General features: G+C 43.7%; 1 protein-coding gene across 2 annotated transcripts in view; it reads right to left on the bottom strand.

The window, feature by feature from the left end:
- Positions 1–5,320: 5,320 nt before the first annotated feature.
- Positions 5,321–26,935, bottom strand: part of LOC311105202 (coiled-coil domain-containing protein 69-like) — a 39,853-nt gene continuing 18,238 nt past the window's right edge. Inside the window, exons 1-9 of one of the 2 annotated variants that reach the window (XM_084147257.1) lie at positions 26,388–26,654; positions 21,656–21,722; positions 18,176–18,360; positions 10,517–10,604; positions 9,945–10,018; positions 9,706–9,807; positions 8,914–9,033; positions 8,565–8,662; positions 5,321–6,688 (exon numbers count right to left, since the gene is read on the bottom strand). In XM_084147257.1, coding sequence (XP_084003383.1) covers positions 6,520–6,688; positions 8,565–8,662; positions 8,914–9,033; positions 9,706–9,807; positions 9,945–10,018; positions 10,517–10,604; positions 18,176–18,360; positions 21,656–21,722; positions 26,388–26,408 — 924 coding nt within the window. In that variant the 5' untranslated portion in view covers positions 26,409–26,654 and the 3' untranslated portion in view covers positions 5,321–6,519. Of the gene's footprint in view, positions 6,689–8,564; positions 8,663–8,913; positions 9,034–9,705; positions 9,808–9,944; positions 10,019–10,516; positions 10,605–18,175; positions 18,361–21,655; positions 21,723–26,387; positions 26,655–26,935 lie in introns of those variants that run through there. The other variant, XM_084147258.1, reaches the window with a different exon arrangement.

Genomic DNA, 26,935 nt, shown 5'->3' with positions numbered 1-26,935 from the left:
GGGTTGGACAGGAGGGTGTGAGGCAGGCCATCTGTACATGGAGCCCTGCCTACAGAACCACTTGGCTCTGGGTGAGGTGGTATAGTAGGACCCGGTGCTGGTTAATGGCTGGTCATGTCTGAACAGAGTTGGTGCTGCTGAATGGCTGGTCATGTCTGGACAGGGTTGGTGCTGGTTAATGGCTGGTCATGTCTGGACAGGGTTGGTGCTGGTTAATGGCTGGTCATGTCTGGACAGAGTTGGTGCTGGTTAATGGCTGGTCATGTCTGAATAGAGTTGTTGCTGGTTAATGGCTGGTCATGTCTGAATAGAGTTGGTGCTGCTGAATGGCTGGTCATGTCTGGACAGGGTTGGTGCTGGTTAATGGCTGGTCATGTCTGGACAGGGTTGGTGCTGGTTAATGGCTGGTCATGTCTGGACAGAGTTGGTGCTGGTTAATGGCTGGTCATGTCTGAATAGAGTTGGTGCTGGTTAATGGCTGGTCATGTCTGAACAGGGTTGGTGCTGGTTAATGGCTGGTCATGTCTGAACAGGGTTGGTGCTGGTTAATGGCTGGTCATGTCTGAACAGGGTTGGTGCTGGTTAATGGCTGGTCATGTCTGGACAGGGTTTCCTTCGCCTCGCTCTTCAGTGTTTTTCTCACTGAGGTTCATCTGGATGTACAGTGTAACATAAACAGGTCAAACGTATATAATTTTATTTTAATTCATTTGTGATGTGTTTTTCATTTCATGTATTGGCCATCAATTCCTAAGATGAAACACACTGGGTCTTCAAATGAACATTTCAACCAAGCCCATGGAGAGAATTACTTGCCGAGTTGCATTTTTGTCTGAATTTAAAATAGATAAGATAAAATAATATTAAGATGTCGCCAAAATCGACTAAAACCCTAGGTGGGTAGAGAACAGGTAGAAATACAGTATGTGTGAAAGAGAAGGAGAGAGAGTGACTACACCTTCTTTCCCTCAAAGCTGTTTTTCCCAGGGTGCAATTTTCACCTTTTTATGTTCTAAGCAAACACGTTGAAAAACACTTCAGTTGCCACAAATAGTTGTTGGCAATAAACCTACAGAAATCTGCATGAGGTTTTTAATTCTTAATTCCCCACTTGGTAATTTAAGGGCTTATCGTTGCCTGTAATAAATAAAGACACTAGGAGCGTATTTCACGCGTTGTTAATCAGGCATGAAGACACAGAGCAGAGGTAATGGAAACAATATATTTTCAGTAGTCTGTTAATGAATATGGGGATATGCTTCTATTTCTGAGCAATTAGCAAATTATGATGAGGCAGGGACAGGTGTTGTAGTAAATTCATACAGCTAATAATCCACAGAGGGACTAAGACAATTCAGGTGTTCAAAACACGCTCATGACACAAGACACCTCCTCCCTCTTTCTTCTCTACCGCCCAGGAAATATTAACTGTAGAGCAGAGCTGTGCATCTCTGTCATGACTCCGTTTCACCGCTAAGCATTGTGGGTAGTAATAGTGAATCAGACTTTAATGTTATTAACCTCTAACAAATCAACAAAAGGCAATTTATAAGAAAAAATATAATATGAATAAATGAAAGTGAGAAGGAGGTTACTCTTAGACAAAGGACAGGCCACCGTTTCAGCATTCACAGGTTCAGCCTCCAGTCTAGGGTTAGTTGTCATGCTAGCCAGGCTGTGTCTGTCTGTGTGCAGGTGGGGTTGACATGCTCCTCATTGTGACTGCGAGTTGTAACAGGATGCTGCATTACTGCACAGGGTGCCATTTGGGACGCAAACGTAGAAAGGTGTTCCTCCAGTCCTCCCAGGTGACTGTGAAATGCCCTGGGAACTGGGTGACACCACAGCCGGGGGTTTGACCTGCAGTTAGCGTGGAGCCCCACCAGGTATTGTCCTGGCTTGTCAAACATCCATTGACATAGTGATCCTTTTACATCCGCTGAGCGAACGGTTCCGCTGCCGGCCGCAACAAGACAGAGGGGGGTGAGAGGGGTTGAGGGTTGTCCCACTTTCACCTCCTCTTCTCAAGCACCAGGGTGCAAAAGTCACCAATGAATGTGTCAGTCAGCTTCACCTTTGTGGTTGTTGTCAGTCACATCCGACACCTTCTTAAATCACCTCATTATAACACACAATGGGAGTGGATGAGGAGGTCATGACTGTAGGGTAAATTAGTGCATAAATTATGAACTAATTATAATAGTTAATTAACCATTTCTAAACTACTTATAAACCCTTTCTACATTATAAAGTATACCATAACGCATTAACATTGTCAGTATCTTTTCTGCACTTTCACGTTTTCACGTGGATTAGACAAATACATAATGTTCGTTGTGACGGCCTTTTTCTTTCAGTGAAAACACACTGGAGTAATAAAAAAGGTGACAGACGATAAACAGGTCAGGACATCGCCAAAGTAATACCCATCAACTCTTTCCAACCAACTGTCATGTTCTGCCCCCTAGCGTTTATCCCAGTACATTACACACAGCATGGAAAAATACAGTTTTTTACAATCACTTTGGCACTAATTTCAGAACCTTGACGTCATTTTTCAAAACTCTAGACACAAAACTCAAAACGGTCATCACTTGTAACACAGGCTGTCCAATGTTCAAAACATTGCATTGTGCATTCATATCTTTAAAGAAATCTTGCACTTGCACAATCATTGGTTCAAAAAAACAAATGTATTGTGAAATACCAATGAAACGTTAATTTAGATCACCCACACACAAGCAACCGATAGGTTCACTGTGTCATTGTTCGTACAATCATTAAATATTGTAGTACAAAATATGTGATACATGTTTCATTATGGTGCTACATGTAAATACATCCCTGTAAAAGTACTGCAGTAGTAGAGAGAATACTACAGACACAGTGGAATCATTGAACAAAATCTGAAATATATTGATGAAAAACAATACAGTACTGTAAAACATCAAATGCAGTGTTCCTCAACTTGCTTGCTTGTACTGTAAAAAGCAAAACATAGGAGTTATTACTGTACTTCTACATTTTCATCAACTCTGTCTTGTGGATTTGGCCACAGGTTCTCATCTACATCACAATGGATGTTTTCATTAGCCTAACATCTTGGAAAAAATCTTTGGGCATGGCGAATCCAGGCCTGACACTGGTCTGCCGTGATGTCATTGCATGCGTCATCCATGGCCTGGAGAAGAGTGACTTGTTCATGAGGGCGCCTATCATAAACTTTCCATCTCCATGTGGAGAAAAATTCCTCAATCGGGTTAAGGAAAGGAGAGTATGGGGGTAAATACAGGGTGGTAAATTGTGCATGGGCCTGAAACCATGCTTGCACCATATGAGCATGGTGGAACCTGACATTATCCCACACAATGACATTGGTCACGCCATCAGCTCTACAGAACTGATCGAGCTCATCAAGGAAGGTTACAAGGAGAGCTGCATTATATGATCCAATACGAGGTCTGCGTCCCACCACACCATCTTCTGATATAGCCGCACACATGGTAATGTTGGCCCCACGTTGTCCAGATACTTGGATGGTTGCCGACCTCTCCTCCTTGTCTTGGCCAGGTTAAAGCCCGCCTCATCCAAATATATGAATTTGTGATGGTTGTCATCAGCATCCAGCTCCATCACCCTCTAAAAATACATTTTGGAAAGAGATTTACTGATTACTGTACAGATTTCTTTCAAAAGGCACACGGTATAGTTGTTTTAAAGACACCTGGTGCCTTTTCAGCATGCGTGCAATAGTCGGCAAACTTATGGATTCCACATTGTTAAACATGTCTTCATTGTCCAAGATATGCTGGCGAATTTCTGTAAGGCGAATATCATTTCTGTCCCGAACCAAATCGACCACAGCCTGCTTTTGTTGGTCAGTCAGAATTTTGCCTCCCCTATTTGGCCTAGTCTCAATTCTACAGGGAACATTACAGTAAGAAGACACTTGGTCACATCACCTACTCTGTGATACACATTGGTATGCAGTCATTTGACAATTGAGAGTAGCATAATGTTTAGTGCATGCTGACGACTTACCGGTTCTCATTGCGGAAAGTTCTGATTATTGAGGCCACGGTTGACCTTCTGAGGTTTGGTTGTATCATTGTAGCTGCCTCAGTCATTATCATGCCATGATTTATGACATGGTCTACAACTATTGCTCGGATTTCATTGGACACTCTTTGCTGTTGCTGCCGCTGTCTTGGTCCGTGGCCTTGTCCTCTACCACGTTCCCCCACACCTCTCAAACGAGGCCCACGACCACCTCTCAGAAGGGGTGCTTGTCCCCTGCCATTCCTTTGACCAAAACGTCTTCCTCGTCTTCCTCCCACCACTGCTTGACCTCTATTGTGACCTGGATCACCTGCCGGCTCCATGTTACAGTACGTATCGCTATGTTGTTGCAAGTGGATCCCAATCAATTCTTTATATACTCATTCCACAATGTGAACTCAATCATCAGTAACGAGTTGGCAGAATTGGACAAGCAATCACAAGGGCCTGCATCCATACAGTGCAGTACTGTCAATACTGTAAATAGTCTGAAAAGGTGGTACATGGGACCATAGAAACGGTGTCTGATAAAGAATGATGATGAAATATTACATCCATACATAATGTAGTCTAATTGGTTCATGCTCCACGCTAATTGGTGACAATGAATCTCGTTATCTTGAAACTTTCATGATCTAAACATGGAATATTGTTTGTCTGTTTCCATACAACTATGCATTAAGAGTAATGCAACAGTTACTTATCATTTTGAGCAGTTGAATCAATTGATAGTTGGATAATTGTAATGAAATGAATAGACACTCATCTGAAATGTAATGTGTGAATTGCCTTTTGAAATAGTAGTACTTTGATGTTAAGTTGTGTCATATTGAACAGGTGATTTTTGTTAAATGAACAAATGATCTTAGTTTCATGTGTATTGTATCCAAGCAATTGAAAAAAATGTTAGAGTTTTGATCATTGGTTGTGAGTTGTGTCTAAAGTTTTGAAAAATGACATCAAGGTTCTGAAATTAGTGCCAAAGTGATTGTAAAAAACTGTAACTATGTGTAAGTTATCACTAAAAGCATTTTTTTAATACCTGGGAAGAGCCTTTTGGTATGAATAGGAATATAATACCCACTAAATAATACTGCTAGAGAACACGACTTCTCTGTCAGATGGAATATAAAAAGTTTAAAACAATTAACACTAGCTTATTCCATTTCACACAACCTGCCCCCTAGTGGACGACACTGACACATTTCACACAAGCTGCCCCCTAGTGGACGACACTGACACATTTCACACAAACACGAAGTCCAGTGGTTCAGATGCAGCTGTTTATTGTGACTCAAGCGCTCCCTCTCTCCTCTGTTCTCATCCTCCTAGATCTATCCGCTGCCCTTGTGGATAAGAACATCGGCTAAATGATTGAAATGTCAATCAATGTAAACAAACAAAATGTAAAACACAGGAGTAAACACAAGAGTAACAAACAAAACAAAAATACAGCAACCTTTCTCACATTTAGTACTAGTAAAATACTGATTAAAAGTGCTTGTGCATCAGAAGAAATACTAATTAAAACACTGAGAAGTGCTTTTGGATCTTTGTAACTTAAAACAAGTCACAAAAATACCAATTGTCCTCATCTGCAATCTATTTCTCCATATGGTATGAAACAAAAAAGTAACAAACATATCCCAAATACAAAAGCAGTTGTCTAAAGTAACTGTTTAAATTGTATATACACTGCATTATATTCTGTAACGTTTATTCCATATTCAGTGACGTAAAACCTTCACACCACATTTCGATAGACGTTGTAACAGTGTCTCAGGAGGAATGTAGATAAAACAAATGATGTAGCTACTAGCTATGTAGTACACGATTGAACATCTGCGTCTACAACTGCAATTCAAACCGTCAACGTGAACACCGTCACATTCACCTATAATATTATCTGTTGAACAGTAACACAACTATGAGAACGTCAGTTGTATAAGAATATCAGATGAACAGCAGGTGTCAGTTAAGTCCAACAGGGCATGGCTATGCCCAATTAACACCCCCCCCCCCCCCACACAAAAAAAAATAACAGTCCTGTTGTATGAACACCATACTGCTATAGAAACATTATGTACTGTAAGGCACAGCAGGTATAAAACTGGACTACATTTTTTTAAACATTATTTGGCATCAGGTTCCATCAAACATGTGACTATAGCCCTTTGTAGAGGTAACTGGACTTTGGTTGTCAAAGTAGGATTAGGGTTGCAAAAGTCCCGAAACGTTCCCAAAATCCTCTGCTTTTTCAGAAATCCCACTTGAAGAGTTTCAGGTTGGAGGAATCCCTCCTTACGTATTCCTTCCTGATTCTTGGAATCCTCCAAGCAGGGATTTCTGAAACTACTACTTTTAGAATTTTGGGAAAGTTACCGGATTCAGGCTCCATGCTTGCAACCCTAGACAGGATTAAGACAGAGGTAAATGATTGTCCTGTTCGGTGTGGGTGGATCAGCTGGGGAAGACCTCAGACACTATGGGGAAGGAAGGGAAGGTAGGACAGGAGTCTCTGTGCTTCAGTTTAAACATGAGTTGCTCTTTCTCCTGGGTGAGCCTCTGACTGAGACCTGTCTGCCTGTCTAACGCCCCCTGGAGGTCCTGGTGCTCCTTGGAGAGCTGCCTACAGACAGGAGCACAGGGAAGGGTAGATATTAGAAGAGAACACTCGTACAGTGGATTCGGAAAGTATTCAGACCCCTTGACTTTTTCTACATTTTGTTAAGTTACAGCCTTCTTCTAAAATGTTTTTCTCAATCTACACACAATACCTCATAATGACACATTTTTGCAAATGTATTAAAAATAAAAAAACTGAAATATCTTATTTACATAAGTATTCAGACCCTTTGCTATGAGACTCGAAATTGAGCTCAGGTGCATCTTGTTTCCATTGATCATCCTTGAGATGTTTCTACAACTTGATTGGAGGGAGGTGACCAAGAACCCGAGATCCTATTTGTAAGTCGCTCTGGATAAGAGTGTCTGCTAAATGACGTAAATGTAAATGTAATGGGAAAACCTTCCAGAAGGACAACCATCTCTGCAGCAGTCCACCAATCAGGCCTTTATGGTAGAGTGGCCAGACGGAAGCCACTCCTCAGTAAAAGGCACATGACAGCCCGCTTGGAGTTTGCCAAAAGGCACCTAAAGACTCACAGACCATGAGAAACAAGATTCTCTGGTCTGATGAAACCAAGAAACCAGGCACCGCTCATCACCTGGCCAATACCATCCCTACGGTGAAGCATGGTGGTGGCAGCATCATGCTGTGGGGATGTTTTTCAACGGCAGGGACTGGGAGACTAGTCAGGATCGAGGGAAAGATGAACAGAGCAAAGTACAGAGAGATCCTTGATGAAAACCTGCTCCAGAGCGCTCAGGACCTCAGACTGGGGCGAATGTTCACCTTCCAACAGGACAATGACCCTAAGCACACAGCCAAGACAACACAGGAGTGGCTTGGGGACAAGTCTCTGAATGTCCTTGACTGGCCGAGCCAGAGACCAGATTTGAACCCAATTCAACATCTCTGGAAACTTGAAAATAGCTGTGCAGCGACGCTCCCCATCCAACCTGACAGAGCTTGAGAGGATCTGCAGAGAAGAATGGGAGAAACTCCCCAAATACAGGTGTGCCAAGCTTGTAGCGTCATACCCAAGAAGACTGCTTCAACAAAGTACTGAGTAAAGGGTCTGAATACTTATGTAAAATGTGATCTTAAAAAAAAAAATATATATATATATATATATATAAAAATTTACAAAAATGTCTAAAAACCTGTTTTTGCTTCGTCATTATGGGGTATTGTGTGTAGATTGATGAGGGAAAAAAACAATTGAATCCATTTTAGAATAAGGCTGTAAGGTAACAAATGTGGAAAAAGTCAAGGGGTCTGAATACTTTCAGAATGCACTGTATAACAACATTGATAGTTTAGGACAGAAATACATTTATAACGAGCTACAAAAACGAATCTGTAGCTAAGTATATTTTATCAATCTTTTGCTGACCTCAAATCACTGTTCTTCATCAAATTCCTACATGTGTAAAGGCTTTACATAAGTAGAAGCAGCACCATAAAGCCATCCAGCAGCTATATAAATTAAAGCTATATACTTTCATATAAAAAAGAGGTAATTACACAAGTTTCTATGGCGAAATTTCACTTTTGCACTAAAGTCTTGTAAACCGCCATAACTTGCTTCCTCTAAGAAATATCCCTACCACTTTCTCCACCAAGTGGCGCCACATTCACATCTTATGTAAATGCCATAGCCATTTTCCTAAATTTGAGTTTGATTGAACAGAACTTATTATGTTTGTTTGTTCAAACACTTGTTAGGTCTGTTCATCTATTTACAGCCTTGTTGCCATGTAGTCTTCTACAATGTGACTTCCTGGTACAGTCCTAACAACATTATCTCCAGGGTAACTGAACATTCCAACAGAGACAGAGATGGTGTAGATATCACATGATAAGCAGCAGCAGGTCTTACTGTACAAGGCTTTGATGGTTGTCGATCCGAACCCTCAGGTCCTCATTCTGCTGTAGAACATTTATGACCTGGTCTTCCAGAGAGAGATTCTTCTCCACCTGACATGGTAGAAATAAAAAGAAATGAAATTCACCAATCATGGTGGTAAAGACGACATGTTGAAATTCACAGACTATAACCCAGAGTATTTTTTGACAGCGCAGAGCATCTAAGATTTCTTGTTTCTGTTTTATTTCCTCTGCAAAGTGTATTGAGACTGTGATGATGCACTTTAAATAAACTTTGACATGAATTTGACTAGGAGAAAATCAGCCAGTCCCCAGTCCAAGTCCCAGTCCCTGTTCCCTACCAGAGCCTGCATCTGGAGCAGTTTGTTCCCCTGTTCCTGAATACGCTCACGCTTCATTTCAATGACAAACAGCAGACTCTCCTGCTCCCGCTCCCAGAACGGCCCAGGACTGCCATGGGCCTGGAGAGAGAGAGGGAGAAGGAGAGAGGAGGGAGGAGAGGGAGAAGGAGAGAGGAGGGGAGGAGAGAGAGGGAGAAGGAGAGAGAGGGAGAAGGAGAGAGGAGGGAGGAGAGGGAGAAGGAGAGAGGACGGGAGGGGAGAGAGGAGGGGAGGAGAGAGAGGGAGAAGGAGAGAGGAGGGAGGAGAGGGAGAAGGAGAGAGGAGGGGAGGGGAGAGAGGAGGGGAGGAGAGAGGGGAGGGGGGAGAGGGAGAAGGAGAGTGAGGGAGAAGGAGAGAGGAGGGGAGAGAGGGAGATGGAGAGAGGAGGGGAGGGGAAGAGTATAAAATCAACAGCATACTAATGAGACCTGGAGACCAGATGTCTAAAGCAACAGTCCAACTAAGTGAACTGGTTATGGGATCATGCACACAGCATGTAGAAACAGACCCACTGTGCAGACGCAGACACACACACACACACACACACACACACACACACACCATGCAGAAACAGACCCACTGTGCAGACACACACACACACACACACACACACACACACACACACACACACACCATGCAGAAACAGACCCACTGTGCAGACACACACACACACACACACACACACACACACACACACACACACACACCATGCAGAAACAGACCCACTGTGCAGACACACACACACACACACACCTGAATGTTCCGCTGCAGGTCCTTCTTGAAGGTAGACTCCTCAACTCTCTTCTTTAACTCATTGTACACATGGAGCTCTGCAGTCAGCTCCTGTACCTCGTCCTTTAAAAGAAAACCTACTGGTCAGTCCTGTACTTCCTATTACACAGTTAGAAGGTAGGGGATACTGTATAGACCACAGTAAATCAAAACAGGTGATCAAAACGGATAAGTTAAAAACAACAACTAAACACACACACCTTCAACACTTTCTCAGCTGCCTGGTGGGTGGCTGTTAGCCGTGTCGTCTCTTCACTGTGAATCCCCTGCAGTTCTGTGGGGGATAACAGGGATTCTATACGTAATGCTACGGGCCGGGATAACATCAGTCAACGATTACTCATTCTACATTTTACATTTGAGTCATTTAGCAGTCTAGAAGCAGTTCCAACAGAATCAACGTGGTTATTAGATCTAGATCCAGAAGTTATTTCACAGCTCTAGTCTTTGGTTATTAGATCTAGATCCAGAAGTTATTTCACAGCTCTAGTCTTTGGTTATTAGATCTAGATCCAGAAGTTATTTCACAGCTCTAGTCTTTGGTTATTAGATCTAGATCCAGAAGTTATTTCACAGCTCTAGTCTTTGGTTATTAGATCTAGATCCAGAAGTTATTTCACAGCTCTAGTCTTTGGTTATTAGATCTAGATCCAGAAGTTATTTCACAGCTCTAGTCTTTGGTTATTAGATCTAGATCCAGAAGTTATTTCACAGCTCTAGTCTTTGGTTATTAGATCTAGATCCAGAAGTTATTTCACAGCTCTAGTCTTGCCTTCCAGCTGTCTCTCGTGCTGCTCTGTGGTCCTCTGGCTCGCCTCCCCATGGAGAACAGTCAGGTCAGCAGCCGTCTCTGTCTTCACCTGGAGATCAGCGAGAACATAAGGACAGGGTTTAGCCATGTACATCCACACTGGTCATAGGAGCTAGACTATGTGAATATCAACTATAAAAACAAACAGTGAGATATTTATGTTATATAAACAAAACAAGTGTATAATACCAGATGACCCAGCCATACCAGGTGTATAATACCAGATGACCCAGCCATACCTCACTGCTCTACCAGGTGTATAACACCAGTTGACCCAGCCATAACTCACTGCTCTACCAGGTGTATAATACCAGATGACCCAGCCATACCTCACTGCTCTACCAGGTGTATAACACCAGATGACCCAGCCATAACTCACTGCTCTACCAGGTGTATAATACCAGATGACCCAGCCATAACTCACTGCTCTACCAGGTGTATAATACCAGATGACCCAGCCATAACTCACTGCTCTACCAGGTGTATAATACCAGATGACCCAGCCATAACTCACTGCTCTACCAGGTGTATAACACCAGATGACCCAGCCATAACTCACTGCTCTACCAGGTGTATAATACCAGATGACCCAGCCATACCTCACTGCTCTACCATGTGTATAATACCAGATGACCCAGCCATACCTCACTGCTCTACCATGTGTATAATACCAGATGACCCAGCCATAACTCACTGCTCTACCATGTGTATAATACCAGATGACCCAGCCATACCTCACTGCTCTACCATGTGTATAATACCAGATGACCCAGCCATACCTCACTTTTCTACCAGGTGTATAATACCAGATGACCCAGCCATAACTAACTGCTCTACCAGGTGTATAACACCAGATGACCCAGCCATAACTCACTGCTCTACCAGGTGTATAATACCAAATGACCCAGCCATACCTCACTGCTCTACCAGGTGTATAACACCAGATGACCCAGCCATAACTCACTGCTCTACCAGGTGTATAATACCAGATGACCGAGCCATAACTCACTGCTCTACCAGGTGTATAATACCAGATGACCCAGCCATAACTCACTGCTCTACCAGGTGTATAATACCAAATGACCCAGCCATACCTCACTGCTCTACCAGGTGTATAATACCAGATGACCCAGCCATAACTCACTGCTCTACCAGGTGTATAATACCAGATGACCCAGCCATAACTCACTGCTCTACAAGGTGTATAATACCAGATGACCCAGCCATAACTCACTGCTCTACCAGGTGTATAAAATACCAAATGACCCAGCCATACCTCACTGCTCTACCAGGTGTATAACACCAGATGACCCAGCCATAACTCACTGCTCTACCAGGTGTATAATACCAGATGACCCAGCCATAACTCACTGCTCTACCAGGTGTATAACACCAGATGACCCAGCCATAACTCACTGCTCTACCAGGTGTATAATACCAGATGACCCAGCCATAACTCACTGCTCTACCAGGCCATGTCAAGATGAGACGACATTTAACAATCCAACTGGCTGCTACCAACCCATCACTCAATACACCATAAACCAACATGCCTCCCAAGACTATGTTTGCACAAATCAACACCTTTTCCCCCCTTCTGGAAAGGCATTCTGATGCCAGAGCAGCCAAACAGGTCTAGTGCTGCGTCCCAAAGTACCCCCTATTCCCTACACGGATCACTACTTTTGACCAGAGCCCTATGGGATAGGGTGCCATTGGGGACACAACCTAGCTCTGTTGACAGGAGGTTTACAAGTCCATGGTCAGACACGCCAGAGCACTATGCAGGCAGTCACACAAGTACACACACACACACACACACACACACACACACACACACACACACACACTGTAGTCAGTCACAGGGGCATCACAACACACACACACACACACACACACACACACACACACACACACACACACACACACCAAATAGGTAGTGTTCCCAAAGATTGTGTAATGGAAAAGCATGTGTTTATTTTCTCTGACAGCTGTATAATATATGACTTGACATCATGTTACTGTGCTGCTCTGGTTATCCTGTATTCAGTCGCTCCGACGTGAAGCTGCACGTCCTGGAAACATGGGGCGACGTCCCAAATGGCACCCTATTCTCCATGTAGTGCACTACTTTTGACCAGGGCCCATAGGGACTATATAGGGTATAGGGTGCCATTTGGGACGCATCCACTACGAGACCTCAAACCATTTGGGACGCATCCACTATGAGACCTCAAACCATTTGGGACGCATCCACTACGAGACCTCAAACCATTTGGGACGCAGCCACTATGAGACCTCAAACCATTTGGGACGCATCCACTACGAGACCTCAAACCATTTGGGACGCATCCACTACGAGACCTCAAACCATTTGGGATGCATCCACTACGAGACCTCAAACCATTTGGGACGCATCCACTACGAGACCTCAAACCATTTGGGACGCATCCACTACGAGACCTCAAACCATTTGGGACGCATTCACTATGAGACCTCAAACCATTTGGGACGCATTCACTATGAGACCTCAAACCATTTGGGACGCATTCACTATGAGACCTCAAACCATTTGGGACGCAGCCACTACGAGACCTCAATTCAAAAGGCTAACCAGGTTCTTCGTGTAAGACACTGTCATTAATATGCGAATCCCAATGTAATCCTGTAGGAAGAGCAGATGATCTGCTTAGTAATAATAAGGCCCAGATATGCCGTAGTAGTGGCTTTGTGGTTCACACTAATTAATACTATCGTACCAACCCTGTGCCAACTATACGGCATTGGCATGGATATTTTCTATTCACCTTGTCCTCTCCAACCCAGTTCCGGCAACTATGGTGGATATGCTGTATAACCAGGCCAACACAGTAGAGCTGGCTCTGCTCAGTAGTGTGGAAAGGGTATATGGTATATGGTGAATGTAAATGGTACAGGGTATATAGTATATGGTATATGGTGAATGTAAATGGTATATAGTATATGGTGAATGTAAATGGTACAGGGTATATAGTATATGGTGAATGTAAATGGTATAGGTATATAGTATATGGTATATGGTGAATGTAAATGGTACAGGGTATATAGTCAATGTAAATGGTACAGGTATATAGTATATGGTGAATGTAAATGGTACAGGGTATATAGTATATGGTGAATGTAAATGGTATTGGTATATAGTATATGGTGAATGTAAATGGTACAGGGTATATAGTATATGGTGAATGTAAATGGTATAGGTATATAGTATATGGTGAATGTAAATGGTACAGGGTATATAGTATATGGTGAATGTAAATGGTACAGGGTATATAGTATATGGTGAATGTAAATGGTATAGGTATATAGTATATGGTGAATGTAAATGGTACAGGGTATATAGTATATGGTATATGGTGAATGTAAATGGTACAGGGTATATAGTATATGGTGAATGTAAATGGTATAGGTATATAGTATATGGTATATGGTGAATGTAAATGGTACAGGGTATATAGTGAATGTAAATGGTACAGGTATATAGTATATGGTGAATGTAAATGGTACAGGGTATATAGTATATGGTGAATGTAAATGGTATTGGTATATAGTATATGGTGAATGTAAATGGTACAGGGTATATAGTATATGGTGAATGTAAATGGTATAGGTATATAGTATATGGTGAATGTAAATGGTACAGGGTATATAGTATATGGTGAATGTAAATGGTACAGGGTATATAGTATATGGTGAATGTAAATGGTATAGGTATATAGTATATGGTATATGGTGAATGTAAATGGTACAGGGTATATAGTATATGGTGAATGTAAATGGTATAGGTATATAGTATATGGTGAATGTAAATGGTACAGGGTATATAGTATATGGTGAATGTAAATGGTATAGGTATATAGTATATGGTGAATGTAAATGGTACAGGGTATATAGTATATGGTGAATGTAAATGGTATAGGTATATAGTATATGGTGAATGTAAATGGTACAGGGTATATAGTATATGGTGAATGTAAATGGTACAGGGTATATAGTATATGGTGAATGTAAATGGTACAGGGTATATAGTATATGGTGAATGTAAATGGTACAGGGTATATAGTATATGGTGAATGTAAATGGTACAGGGTACATAGTATATGGTGAAGGTAAATGGTACAGGGTATATAGTATATGGTGAATGTAAATGGTACAGGGTATAGGTATATGGTAAACAGTATATGAAGGGTTGGAGGTAAAACACTAGCTGGGGTTACATAGACTAATGTTCCCAAACCTCTTCTCCATCAGTGAGCTGAGGGTTAGGGAAGTGGGCTAGCAGTTAATATCTACCTTCTCAGTGATGCTGTGGACCAGGGAACAGAGCTCTCTATGGGGTTAGCTACCTTCTCAGTGATGTTGTGGACCAAAGCTCTCTATGGGGTTAGCTACCTTCTCAGTGATGTTGTGGACCAAAGCTCTTTATGGGGTTAGCTACCTTCTCAGTGATGTTGTGGACCAAAGCTCTCTATGGGGTTAGCTACCTTCTCAGTGATGTTGTGGACCAAAGCTCTCTATGGGGTTAGCTACCTTCTCAGTGATGTTGTGGAACAGAGCTCTCTATGGGGTTAGCTACCTTCTCAGTGATGTTGTGGACCAAAGCTCTCTATGGGGTTAGCTACCTTCTCAGTGATGTTGTGGACCAAAGCTCTATGGGGTTAGCTACCTTCTCAGTGATGTTGTGGACCAAAGCTCTCTATGGGGTTAGCCACCTTCTCAGTGATGTTGTGGACCAAAGCTCTCTATGGGGTTAGCTACCTTCTCAGTGATGTTGTGGAACAGAGCTCTCTATGGGGTTAGCTACCTTCTCAGTGATGTTGTGGACCAAAGCTCTCTATGGGGTTAGCTACCTTCTCAGTGATGTTGTGGACCAAAGCTCTCTATGGGGTTAGCTACCTTCTCAGTGATGTTGTGGACCAAAGCTCTCTATGGGGTTAGCTACCTTCTCAGTGATGTTGTGGAACAGAGCTCTCTATGGGGTTAGCTACCTTCTCAGTGATGTTGTGGACCAAAGCTCTCTATGGGGTTAGCTACCTTCTCAGTGATGTTGTGGACCAAAGCTCTCTATGGGGTTAGCTACCTTCTTGATGTTGTGGACCAAAGCTCTCTATGGGGTTAGCTACCTTCTCAGTGATGTTGTGGACCAAAGCTCTCTATGGGGTTAGCTACCTTCTCAGTGATGTTGTGGAACAGAGCTCTCTATGGGGTTAGCTACCTTCTCAGTGATGTTGTGGACCAAAGCTCTCTATGGGTTTAGCTACCTTCTCAGTGATGTTGTGGACCAAAGCTCTCTATGGGGTTAGCTACCTTCTCAGTGATGTTGTGGACCAAAGCTCTCTATGGGGTTAGCTACCTTCTCAGTGATGTTGTGGACCAAAGCTCTCTATGGGGTTAGCTACCTTCTCAGTGATGTTGTGGAACAGAGCTCTCTATGGGGTTAGCTACCTTCTCAGTGATGTTGTGGACCAAAGCTCTCTATGGGTTTAGCTACCTTCTCAGTGATGTTGTGGACCAAAGCTCTCTATGGGGTTAGCTACCTTCTCAGTGATGTTGTGGACCAAAGCTCTCTATGGGGTTAGCTACCTTCTCAGTGATGTTGTGGAACAGAGCTCTCTATGGGGTTAGCTACCTTCTCAGTGATGTTGTGGACCAAAGCTCTCTATGGGGTTAGCTACCTTCTCAGTGATGTTGTGGACCAGGGCACAGAGCTCTCTATTGGGTTAGCTACCTTCTCAGTGATGTTGTGGACCAAAGCTCTCTATGGGGTTAGCTACCTTCTCAGTGATGTTTTGGACCAAAGCTCTCTATGGGGTTAGCTACCTTCTCAGTGATGTTGTGGACCAAAGCTCTCTATGGGGTTAGCTACCTTCTCAGTGATGTTGTGGAACAGAGCTCTCTATGGGGTTAGCTACCTTCTCAGTGATGTTTGGACCAAAGCTCTCTATGGGGTTAGCTACCTTCTCAGTGATGTTGTGGAACAGAGCTCTCTATGGGGTTAGCTACCTTCTCAGTGATGTTGTGGACCAAAGCTCTCTATGGGGTTAGCTACCTTCTTAGTGATGTTGTGGAACAGAGCTCTCTATGGGGTTAGCTACCTTCTCAGTGATGTTGTGGACCAAAGCTCTCTATGGGGTTAGCTACCTTCTCAGTGATGTTGTGGAACAGAGCTCTCTATGGGGTTAGCTACCTTCTCAGTGATGTTGTGGACCAAAGCTCTCTATGGGGTTAGCTACCTTCTCAGTGATGTTGTGGCACAGAGCTCTCTATGGGGTTAGCTACCTTCTCAGTGATGTTGTGGACCAAAGCTCTCTATGGGGTTAGCTACCTTCTCAGTGATGTTGTGGAACAGAGCTCTCTATGGGGTTAGCTACCTTCTCAGTGATGTTGTGGAACAGAGCTCTCTATGGGGTTAGCTACTTTCTCAGTGATGTTGTGGACCAAAGCTCTCTATGGGGTTAGCTACCTTCTCAGTGATGTTGTGGACCAGGGCACAGAGCTCTCTATGGGGTTAGCTACCTTCTCAGTGATGTTGTGGAACAGAGCTCTCTATGGGGTTAGCTACCTTCTCAGTGATGTTGTGGACCAAAGCTCTCTATGGGGTTAGCTACCTTCTCAGTGATGTTGTGGACCAAAGCTCTCTATGGGGTTAGCTACCTTCTCAGTGATGTTGTGGACCAAAGCTCTCTATGGGGTTAGCTACCTTCTCAGTGATGTTGTGGAACAGAGCTCTCTATGGGGTTAGCTACCTTCTCAGTGATGTTGTGGACCAAAGCTCTCTATGGGGTTAGCTACCTTCTCAGTGATGTTGTGGAACAGAGCTCTCTATGGGGTTAGCTACCTTCTCAGTGATGTTGTGGACCAAAGCTCTCTATGGGGTTAGCTACCTTCTCAGTGATGTTGTGGAACAGAGCTCTCTATGGGGTTAGCTACCTTCTCAGTGATGTTGTGGACCAAAGCTCTCTATGGGGTTAGCTACCTTCTCAGTGATGTTGTGGAACAGAGCTCTCTATGGGGTTAGCTACTTTCTCAGTGATGTTGTGGACCAAAGCTCTCTATGGGGTTAGCTACCTTCTCAGTGATGTTGTGGACCAAAGCTCTCTATGGGGTTAGCTACCTTCTCAGTGATGTTGTGGCACAGAGCTCTCTATGGGGTTAACTACCTTCTCAGTGATGTTGTGGAACAGAGCTCTCTATGGGGTTAGCTACCTTCTCAGTGATGTTGTGGACCAAAGCTCTCTATGGGGTTAGCTACCTTCTCAGTGATGTTGTGGAACAGAGCTCTCTATGGGGTTAGCTACCTTCTCAGTGATGTTGTGGACCAAAGCTCTCTATGAGGTTAGCTACCTTCTCAGTGATGTTGTGGCACAGAGCTCTCTATGGGGTTAGCTACCTTCTCAGTGATGTTGTGGAACAGAGCTCTCTATGGGGTTAGCTACCTTCTCAGTGATGTTGTGGACCAGGGAACAGAGCTCTCTATGGGGTTAACTACCTTCTCAGTGATGTTGTGGACCAGAGCTCTCTATGGGGTTAACTACCTTCTCAGTGATGTTGTGGACCAGAGCTCTCTATGGGGTTAACTACCTTCTCAGTGATGTTGTGGACCAGGGCACAGAGCTCTCCTTGGGTTGTCTCTTTTAGTAGCTCCTCCCTCTCCTGGGTCCCAGAGGCAGACAGCACCTCCCGTAGGATCTTCAGCTGCCACGCATACTGACCCGGCTGCTTCTCTGTTTCTAGACCCACGTTCAGCTCCTCCAGAGGGACTTTACCTAGAGGAGGGGATACCAGGGTTGTAGCTATTCAGTAGGTAACAAACTGAAGAAAACAGACAAACAGGGAGGGAACACCTGAGCATGTCCGATAACAAAATTATTATTTTACAGGGCAAAATTCGACGTTCGCTATGTTACAATGTACCTGAATACGACCCATGGCATGGAATGCTCAGATAGAAATCTATTATGTAGACATGTAGGATAAGAAATCACGTCAGCTCTATTCACAACATTTCTATCATGTATATTGTCCAGTTCCCCAGTCTTTGCCTACTGCTTAGTCCTGAGTGCTGCGTGATTCAGCCATTTCCTGGTGAGATGGCATCATGTAGCTGGCATGGGGGTTGAACCAAACCAGACCTGGCTGCAACCTTTACTGGTCAGACTCAGTACAATATACTACCTCAATCGGTCTGACTAGACTCAGTACAACACCAGTAGAATATACTACGTCATAGCTACTCTGATATGTGTGGGGGGAAAGCTCCGGTCCAACTTCTGAGGAACTCATGTAATGGAGTAGTTTGGTGAACCGTGTTCCCAGTGATGATTGACCTTTGAGACATTGAGACTTGTGTTAGCTCCCATAGTTAATGCCTAGGTTCTAGCTCAGCAGGCTAGGCTAGGCTAACACAGTCTTGTTCACTCAGGCAGTTGTTGAAGGCATGACCCTGAGACCCATAATTACATGGCAACAGAGAACACTTACGAGTACAACAGAGTACACAAGCCAGTACCTGTTGAGTATTCTAATGCAGACAGCACAGTGTTGACACATCAGTGTTTACCAGGGCCATCTCAGCATCCAAAAACTGACTGGTTGAAATTAGGTCATTATGATGTCACTTTAAAATCAGTAATTCCAACCAGTTTCTGGGTGTAGTGACATCGTTTGAACCCACCCGGGATCATGACAAAATGTATCGTTTAAAACATTTCGATATTTTATGCCATTTAGCAGACACTAAGTGGCTTAGTCATGCATGCATACATTTGTTATGTATGGACTGCCCCGGGAATCACACCCACACTTCTGGCATTGCTAAGCTCTACCAACCGAGCCATACAGGAGCACAGTTATTATGTACAGGTTATTAGTTCGGCCTAATACTACAGTGTGATGTGTAAAACCCTCTGAATCAGAGATGTAATAAAGACAATCTGACAAGCAGTAGGAGAGGGGTACACAGTCACAGTGTGTCAGTCTACAACACAACAGGAAACCACACCACTCACCTCCTCCATCTTGACGGTTGTTGACCTCCTTCACCGTTTTCTGTCTGTCTACAACACAACAGGAAACCACACCACTCACCTCCTCCATCTTGATGGTTGTTGACCCCCTTCACCGTTTTCTGTCAGTCTACATCTGCCTCTAACCCTAGGAAGCTCTTTGCCACATTCTCCTCCCTGCTGAATCCCCCCCCCCCCCCCCCCTCCCCCCCTCCTCCTCTCTCTCTGTGGATGACTTCGTCAACCACTTTGAAAAGAAGGTTGACGACATCCGATCCTCGTTTGTTAAGTCTAATGACACTGCTGGTCCTGCTCACACTGCCCTACCCTATGCTTTGACTTCTTTCTCCCCTCTCTCTCCAGATAAAATCTTGCGACTTGTGACTGCAGGCCGCCCAACAACCTGCCCGCTTGACCCCATCCCCTCCTCTCTTCTCCAGACCATCTCCGGTGACCTTCTCCCCTACCTCACCTCGCTGATCAACTCATCCTTGACCGCTGGCTATGTCCCTTCCGTCTTCAAGAGAGCGAGAGTTGCACCCCTTCTCAAAAAGCCAACACTCGATCCCCTGATGTCAACAACTACAGACCAGTATCCCTTCTTTCTTTTCTTTCCAAAACTATTGAGCGTGCCGTCTTTAGCCAACTCTCTTGCTATCTCTCTCAGAATGACCTTCTTGATCCAAACCAGTTAGGTTTCAGGACTGGTCATTCAACTGAGACTGCCCTTCTCTGTGTCACGGAGGCTCTCCACACTGCTAAAGCTAACTCTCTCTCCTCTGCTCTTGTCCTTCTAGACCTGTCTGCTGCCTTTGATACTGTGAACCATCAGATCCTCCTCTCCACCCTCTCCGAGCTGGGGATTGCGTCCTACCTGACCGGTCGCTCCTACCAAGTGGCGTGGCGAGAAGCTGTCTCCGCACCACGTGCTCTCACCACTGGTGTCCCCCAGGGCTCAGTTCTAGGCCCTCTCCTTTTCTCCCTATACACCAAGTCACTTGGCTCTGTCATATCCTCACATGGCGTCTCCTATCATTACTACGCTGACGATACACAACTAATCTTCTCCTTCCCCCTTCTGATAACCAGGTGGCGAATCGCATCTCTGCATGTCTGGCAGACATATCAGTATGGATGACGGATCACCACCTCAAGCTGAACCCTGGCAAGACGGAGCTGCTCTTCCTCCCGGGGAAGGACTGCCCGTTCCATGATCTCGCCATCACGGTTGACAACTCCGTTGTGTCCTCCTCCCAGAGTGCGAAGAGCCTTGGCGTGACCCTGGACAACACCCTGTCGTTCTCCGCTAACATCAAGGCGGTGACCCGATCCTGCAGGTTCATGCTCTACAACATTCGGAGAGTACGACCCTGCCTTACACAGGAAGCGGCACAGGTCCTAATCCAGGCACTTGTCATCTCCCGTCTGGATTACTGCAACTGGCTGTTGGCTGGGCTCCCTGCCTGTGCCATTAAACCCCTACAACTCATCCAGAATGCCGCAGCCCGTCTGGTGTTCAACCTTCCCAAGTTCTCTCACGTCACCCCCCTCCTCCGCACACTCCACTGGCTTCCAGTTGAAGCTCGCATCTGTTACAAGACCATGGTGCTTGCCTATGGAGCTGTGAGGGGAACGGCACCTCCGTACCTTCAGGCTCTGATCAGTCCCTACACCCAAACGAGGGCATTGCGTTCATCCACCTCTGGCCTGCTGGCTCCCCTTCCTCTGCGGAAGCATAGTTCCCGCTCAGCCCAGTCAAAACTGTTCGCTGCTCTGGCACCCCAATGGTGGAACAAGCTCCCTCACGACGGCAGGACAGCGGAGTCACTCACCACCTTCCGGAGACATTTGAAACCCCACCTCTTTAAGGAATACCTGGGATAGGATAAAGTAATCCTTCTACCCCCCCCCATAAAATATATATATATATATAGTAAAGTGGTTATCCCACTGGCTATAGGGTGAATGCTCCTATTTGTAAGTCGCTCTGGATAAGAGCGTCTGCTAAATGACGTAAATGTAAATGTAAAACACAACAGGAAACCACACCACTCACCTCCTCCATCTTGATGGTTGTTGACCTCCTTCACCGTTTTCTCTTCCTCTTTCACTTTGCTTTTCCTCTACAGGGGAGAAAAGAGTGTGTCTGATGTAGGACCACAATACCACAATCTCTCAACATATTACAGATAGATTCAAGTACTAAAGATTAACTCCACACTAGTTTGGATGTTTCGAAGTACCAGGGACCCCAGAACTTGTTGTTAGCAAACTGGAGCAGGGTAAGAGCTTATGTAAAGCTTTTGATGGGTGCTTGACCCATATTGCGCTCTCATAGGGAGTGATTAGTGATTAGTACCCACATGACTGGAAATGAATCATTAGTTTGTTCAAAGTTACATAACAATGTCCATGCTACAGTTTCATGATTCAACAGCTGACCTGGTCTTGAATACTATTTGTACAATGGGATACACTGGTGATTTACTTCAAACTGATCATAGCAGTACTTATGGAGTCTTTAATAAACATTTCTGCATTAGATACATTACGTTGTTTTAGAATAACCTTCAGTACCAGCCAAAAGTTTGGACACACCTACTCATTCAAGGGTTTTTCTTTATTTTTTAAAAACTATTTTCTACATTGTAGAATAATAATGAAGACATCAAAACTATGAAATAACACATATGGAATCATGTAGCAACCAAAAAAAAAGTGTTAAACAAATCAAAATATATTTTATATTTGAGATTCTACAAACAGCCACCCTTTGCCTTGATGACAGCGTTGCACACTCTTGGCATTCTCTCACCCAGCTTCACCTGGAATGCTTTTCCAACAGTCTTGAAGGAGTTCCCACATATTCTGAGCACTCTGGTCCACTTGTTGGGATGGCGTATCACTGCAGAATGCTGTGGTAGCCATGCTGGTTAAGTGTGCCTTGAATTCTAAATAAATCACAGACAGTGTCACCAGCAAAGCACCCCCACACCATAACACCTCCTCCTCCTCCATGCTTTACGATGGGAACTACACATGCGTAGATCATCCATTCACCCACACCGCGTCTCACAAAAACACGGCGGTTGGAACCAAAAATCTCCAATTTGGACTCCAGACCAAAGGACACATTTTCACCGGTCTAATGTCCAATGCTCGTGTTTCTTGGCCCAAGCAGGTCTCTTCTTATTATTGGTGTCCTTTAGTAGTGGTTTCTTTGCAGCAATTCGACCATGAAGGCCTGATTCACACAGTCCCCTCTGAACAGTTGATGTTGAGATGTGTCTGTTACTTGAACTCTGTGAAGCATTTATTTTGGCTGCAATTTCTGAGACTGGTAACTCTAATGAACTTATCCTCTGCTGTATAGGTAACTCTGGGTCTTCCATTCCTGTGGTGGTCCTCATGAGAGTCAGTTTCATCATAGCGCTTGATGGTTTTTGCGACTGCACTTGAAGAAACTTTAAAAGTTATAGACATTTTCCGCATTAACTGACCTTCATGTCTTAAAGTAATGATGGACTGTCATTTCTCTTTGCTTATTTGAGCAGTTCTTGCCATAATATGGACTTGGTCTTTTACCAAATAGGGCTATCTTCTGTATACCACCCCTACCTTGTCACAACATAACTGATTGGCTCAAACGCATTAAGAAGAAAATAAAATCCACAAATTAACTTTTAACAAGGCACACCTGTTAATTGAAATGCATTCCAGGTGACTACTTCATGAAGCTGGTTGAGAGAATGCCAAGAGTGTGCAAAGCTGTCATCCAGGCAAAGGGTGGCTCTTTGAGGAATCTCAAATATAAAATATATTTGATTTGTTTAACACTTTTTTGGTTACTACATGATTCCAAATGTGTTATTTCATAGTTTTGATATATTCACTATTATTCTACAATGTAGAAAATAGTTTGGCATACATTTTAAAGGGAAAAACTGTCTGAGCGTAATTCATTTTAACGTGGAATTGCCCAATACCAAATATTAGCCAAGCTTGAAACAGAAAACCTGTTTGCAGCATACGGTCACTACTCTATACCAACCTATTCCTAAACTGTCAAACAATACCATGGTTCCTGACATTACTAGGAGACCAGATCACACAACATGACATTGTGTCCTGTCCTCACTGTGTAGACCGAAGAGTTAAGTCTGTGCAGACTGTAAAACTTCTGGAGCAAATTAGGGTTAAGTGCCTTGTTCAAGGCCTCATTGACAGATTTTTCACTTTGTCCATTTGTCTGGGTATTCGAACACCGTTCTAACCGCTAGGCTACCTGCCGCCCTGAAGCCATACAGCATTGCCGTCCGTGGAGACCCAGCCACCTTCTGACCTCTTCCCACAACACAACGTTATCCCACCACCACTAGCGCTGTATAAACACATATTAAAAACTCCAAACAACATGGCGTTCCAACTTGATTTGTGCCTGGAAAACACAGAGTGCGTCCTAAATGTCACCCTATTCCCTATATGGTGCACTACAAAGGGAATAGTGTGCCATTTGGGACTAAAGGCACAATAAATACCATGCTCCGTCTCACTAACCTGGCTGCTCTAATAGTACAATAAGAAAAGTGACTCCAGATAGAAAGTAGAGACCAGTTCAGCATGAAGCACGTTTTATTACCCGCTTTTAAATCTCAGTAAAGGATCTTAACATGATGCGTGATGGGCACGAGTTTTAAATCTCAGTAAAGGATCTTAAATACACAAGTCCAGGAGCATATGTTGAGGAGGGGTTGGAAAGGCTCTCTTTAACAAGGCCATAAATCACGCCTTCTCTTCCTTCTCTGGGAGCACGTCCCAAATGGCACCCTATTCCCTACATAGTGCACTACTTTTGACCAGGGCCCATAGATCAGGGCAGAAAGTAGTGCACTCCAGAGGGAATAGGGTGCCATTTGGGACAGATTGCCCGTCTCCACAGTCTTTTTAAACATTGGAGAAACTGCAGCGTGGAGGTATGTCTTTACTGACTAAACGCACAGGGAACATCCTAGCCCCAGGGCAGAATGTAGCCTACACCGGACTCCTAATGTTTACAAGTTCCTCCTGGCCCTAGAGTACAAGGTTAAGATTGAATGTTTTGTGACTTTTGTGAAAAATATCTAGTCCAGGTATACTCTCACAAGAGTAGACCGAAACTGCCAAGAAGAGCGCAAAATGTCAAATTTCTTTTGTAGAATAAATAAGTGGCATGTCAAAGGTGCACTCATAGGAGACAGGCTGATAGAACCAGAAAAACAAACTCCAACTCAAAGGAAATTCAGAAAACTAAAACCAAATCTTCAATACAACAAAGGACATTCAGACTTTAGTTAAGGGACGTTTAATTTAGACTGTGGTTGAGTCTTTCAAGCGGAGAAACAAATGTTCCTTGGATATTCCATTAACACTGGGGCTGGGGCTCTTCATGTGGTAGTTTCATCATGGTCCATATGGAGCCATATTGCTGAGTGTGTGTGTGTGTGTGTGTGTGTGTGTGTGTGTGTGAGTGTGTGTGTCTCCAGGCTTCTCTTGTCGAGCCCTCTCTAGCAGACCTTCACACTTCTCCAGCTGCCTGCGTCAACCAGGCAAACAGATGGTTTTGTGATCTGCTCTGCAGAAGCTGCAATGCAGCTTGCCAGTGGCTTGGTTTGCAGTACCTCTAAGTGCTTATTTTGTGTAGAAGAAAAAAATATGTTATATCTCAAGGAGAGTTGGGAGTGTTTATATCAAACACCACCATTGAGAAATGAAGAAATCCACTCACAGAGAACCTTGACTCATCAATCAAAGAATTCCCCATTTATAACTGTGTAAGTGGTCTCAATGTGTGTCTGTTTGATGCATTGCCAGATAAGTGAAATTATATCCCCTTCAACTCAATGATCAATCCATCTAGTCTACCTCCTGGAAGTGGTACAATCTGGGGTATCATTTCTAGATGTAATATAAGCCTGTGCCACTGGTTGTAAATGTCAAAGAGGCAGTACTAGTACATCTAATTAACCGTAGCCTACTTAAAATACATTTACCTGCATATGAATTATTACAGTTTCCATATCCTCAAGTCACTTCTTTCCTATCACAAACGGTGAAGTTTGTAGTTGTCAGTAGTTGTCACGGAATACATGAACAGATTTTGTGCACTACGTAGAAAAACCCAACAGCTCCTACGATCAGAAAGTAAAAACTTTGACAGATGTAATTCACTGACTACGTAGGCTACAGGGTGCCAATCAATGAATACAATGTATCATCTACTGGTGATGATGATACAGTGACACTGAAGGATGTGATCATTGATACAATGTATCACCACCAGTGACTGACAATGTCTGGCCGACCTGTATTTTTCCTATAATTAAGAATGACATCAGATCAGTTCCCTGCACCGTTACATTTGACAAGTAGGTTTCGAACTCGTGGGAAAGTCAGTCTCAGAGGATAGCCTACATATTTTAAGTTATTTTCAGCACATCTGTTTCCAATAAAAACCTTTAGAAAACTTTGCAACAAATTGACTGATAGCCTACATCACGTGTTGCAAAGCGCTGATGTTAATGCCCATAAGTAAAATCCACGAGAGTTGAATGCACGTGGCTATAAAATAACAAACACTTTTGCTTGATCGATTAAAAAAAGTTATCAACACGCCTGTGTTGTGCCACGAATCGGTGCGACAATGGCAGCTACAATGGCAAAACACCACTTGGTTCCTTAATTAATATCCTGTATTATTTCACAACAAAGATGAATAAATATACCTTTTTCTTGCAAATTCTGCCACGCACCTTGCTGTGTCTGCAACCCATGCCTGCCCCGCGTCCTCTCGTCAACCCTACCAGTCCTTGTCTAGAGTTACCAACTCTCAAATACCAACTCTTCTGAACACCGCGCCTTGCCGGCTGTGGTCGGGTCTCTCCAGAGGTCTGTACTGCCCACTCTCACTCACAACAACTCACTCAACTCGAGCAGATGGGCGGTTCTCTTTCAAAATCACAAAACACTGATCTTAAAACGAACTGAACCGAACTAAATGCTCAAGTTCTAGACGGGGGGACAAGTGTGAAAATCATTGGATTGCGCATCCTGTTGCGCAACATTGAGGCTTGTGGGTGTTTCAAGTCTATTGATGTTGACATTTTACCGTAATACACCGAATACACGCCCCATCGGACAATGCAATGATTTACAACACAAATAATAGGTTACCTAATCATGGGTTTCATGCATGGATTATTTTTTCCTATTGCCTAGGCTATTTAATCATAGCAGGCCTATAATATGCCCAAGAATATTGCATTTTCACTGTAGTAAGATACAAATAAAGAATTGTATG

Source organism: Coregonus lavaretus (genome assembly GCF_964263955.1).
Source record: "Coregonus lavaretus genome assembly, chromosome: 29".
Classification (NCBI taxonomy): Eukaryota; Metazoa; Chordata; class Actinopteri; order Salmoniformes; family Salmonidae; genus Coregonus; species Coregonus lavaretus.
The sequence above is the reverse complement of the archived record's forward strand: the minus strand, read 5'-3'. Positions and strand labels throughout refer to the sequence as shown.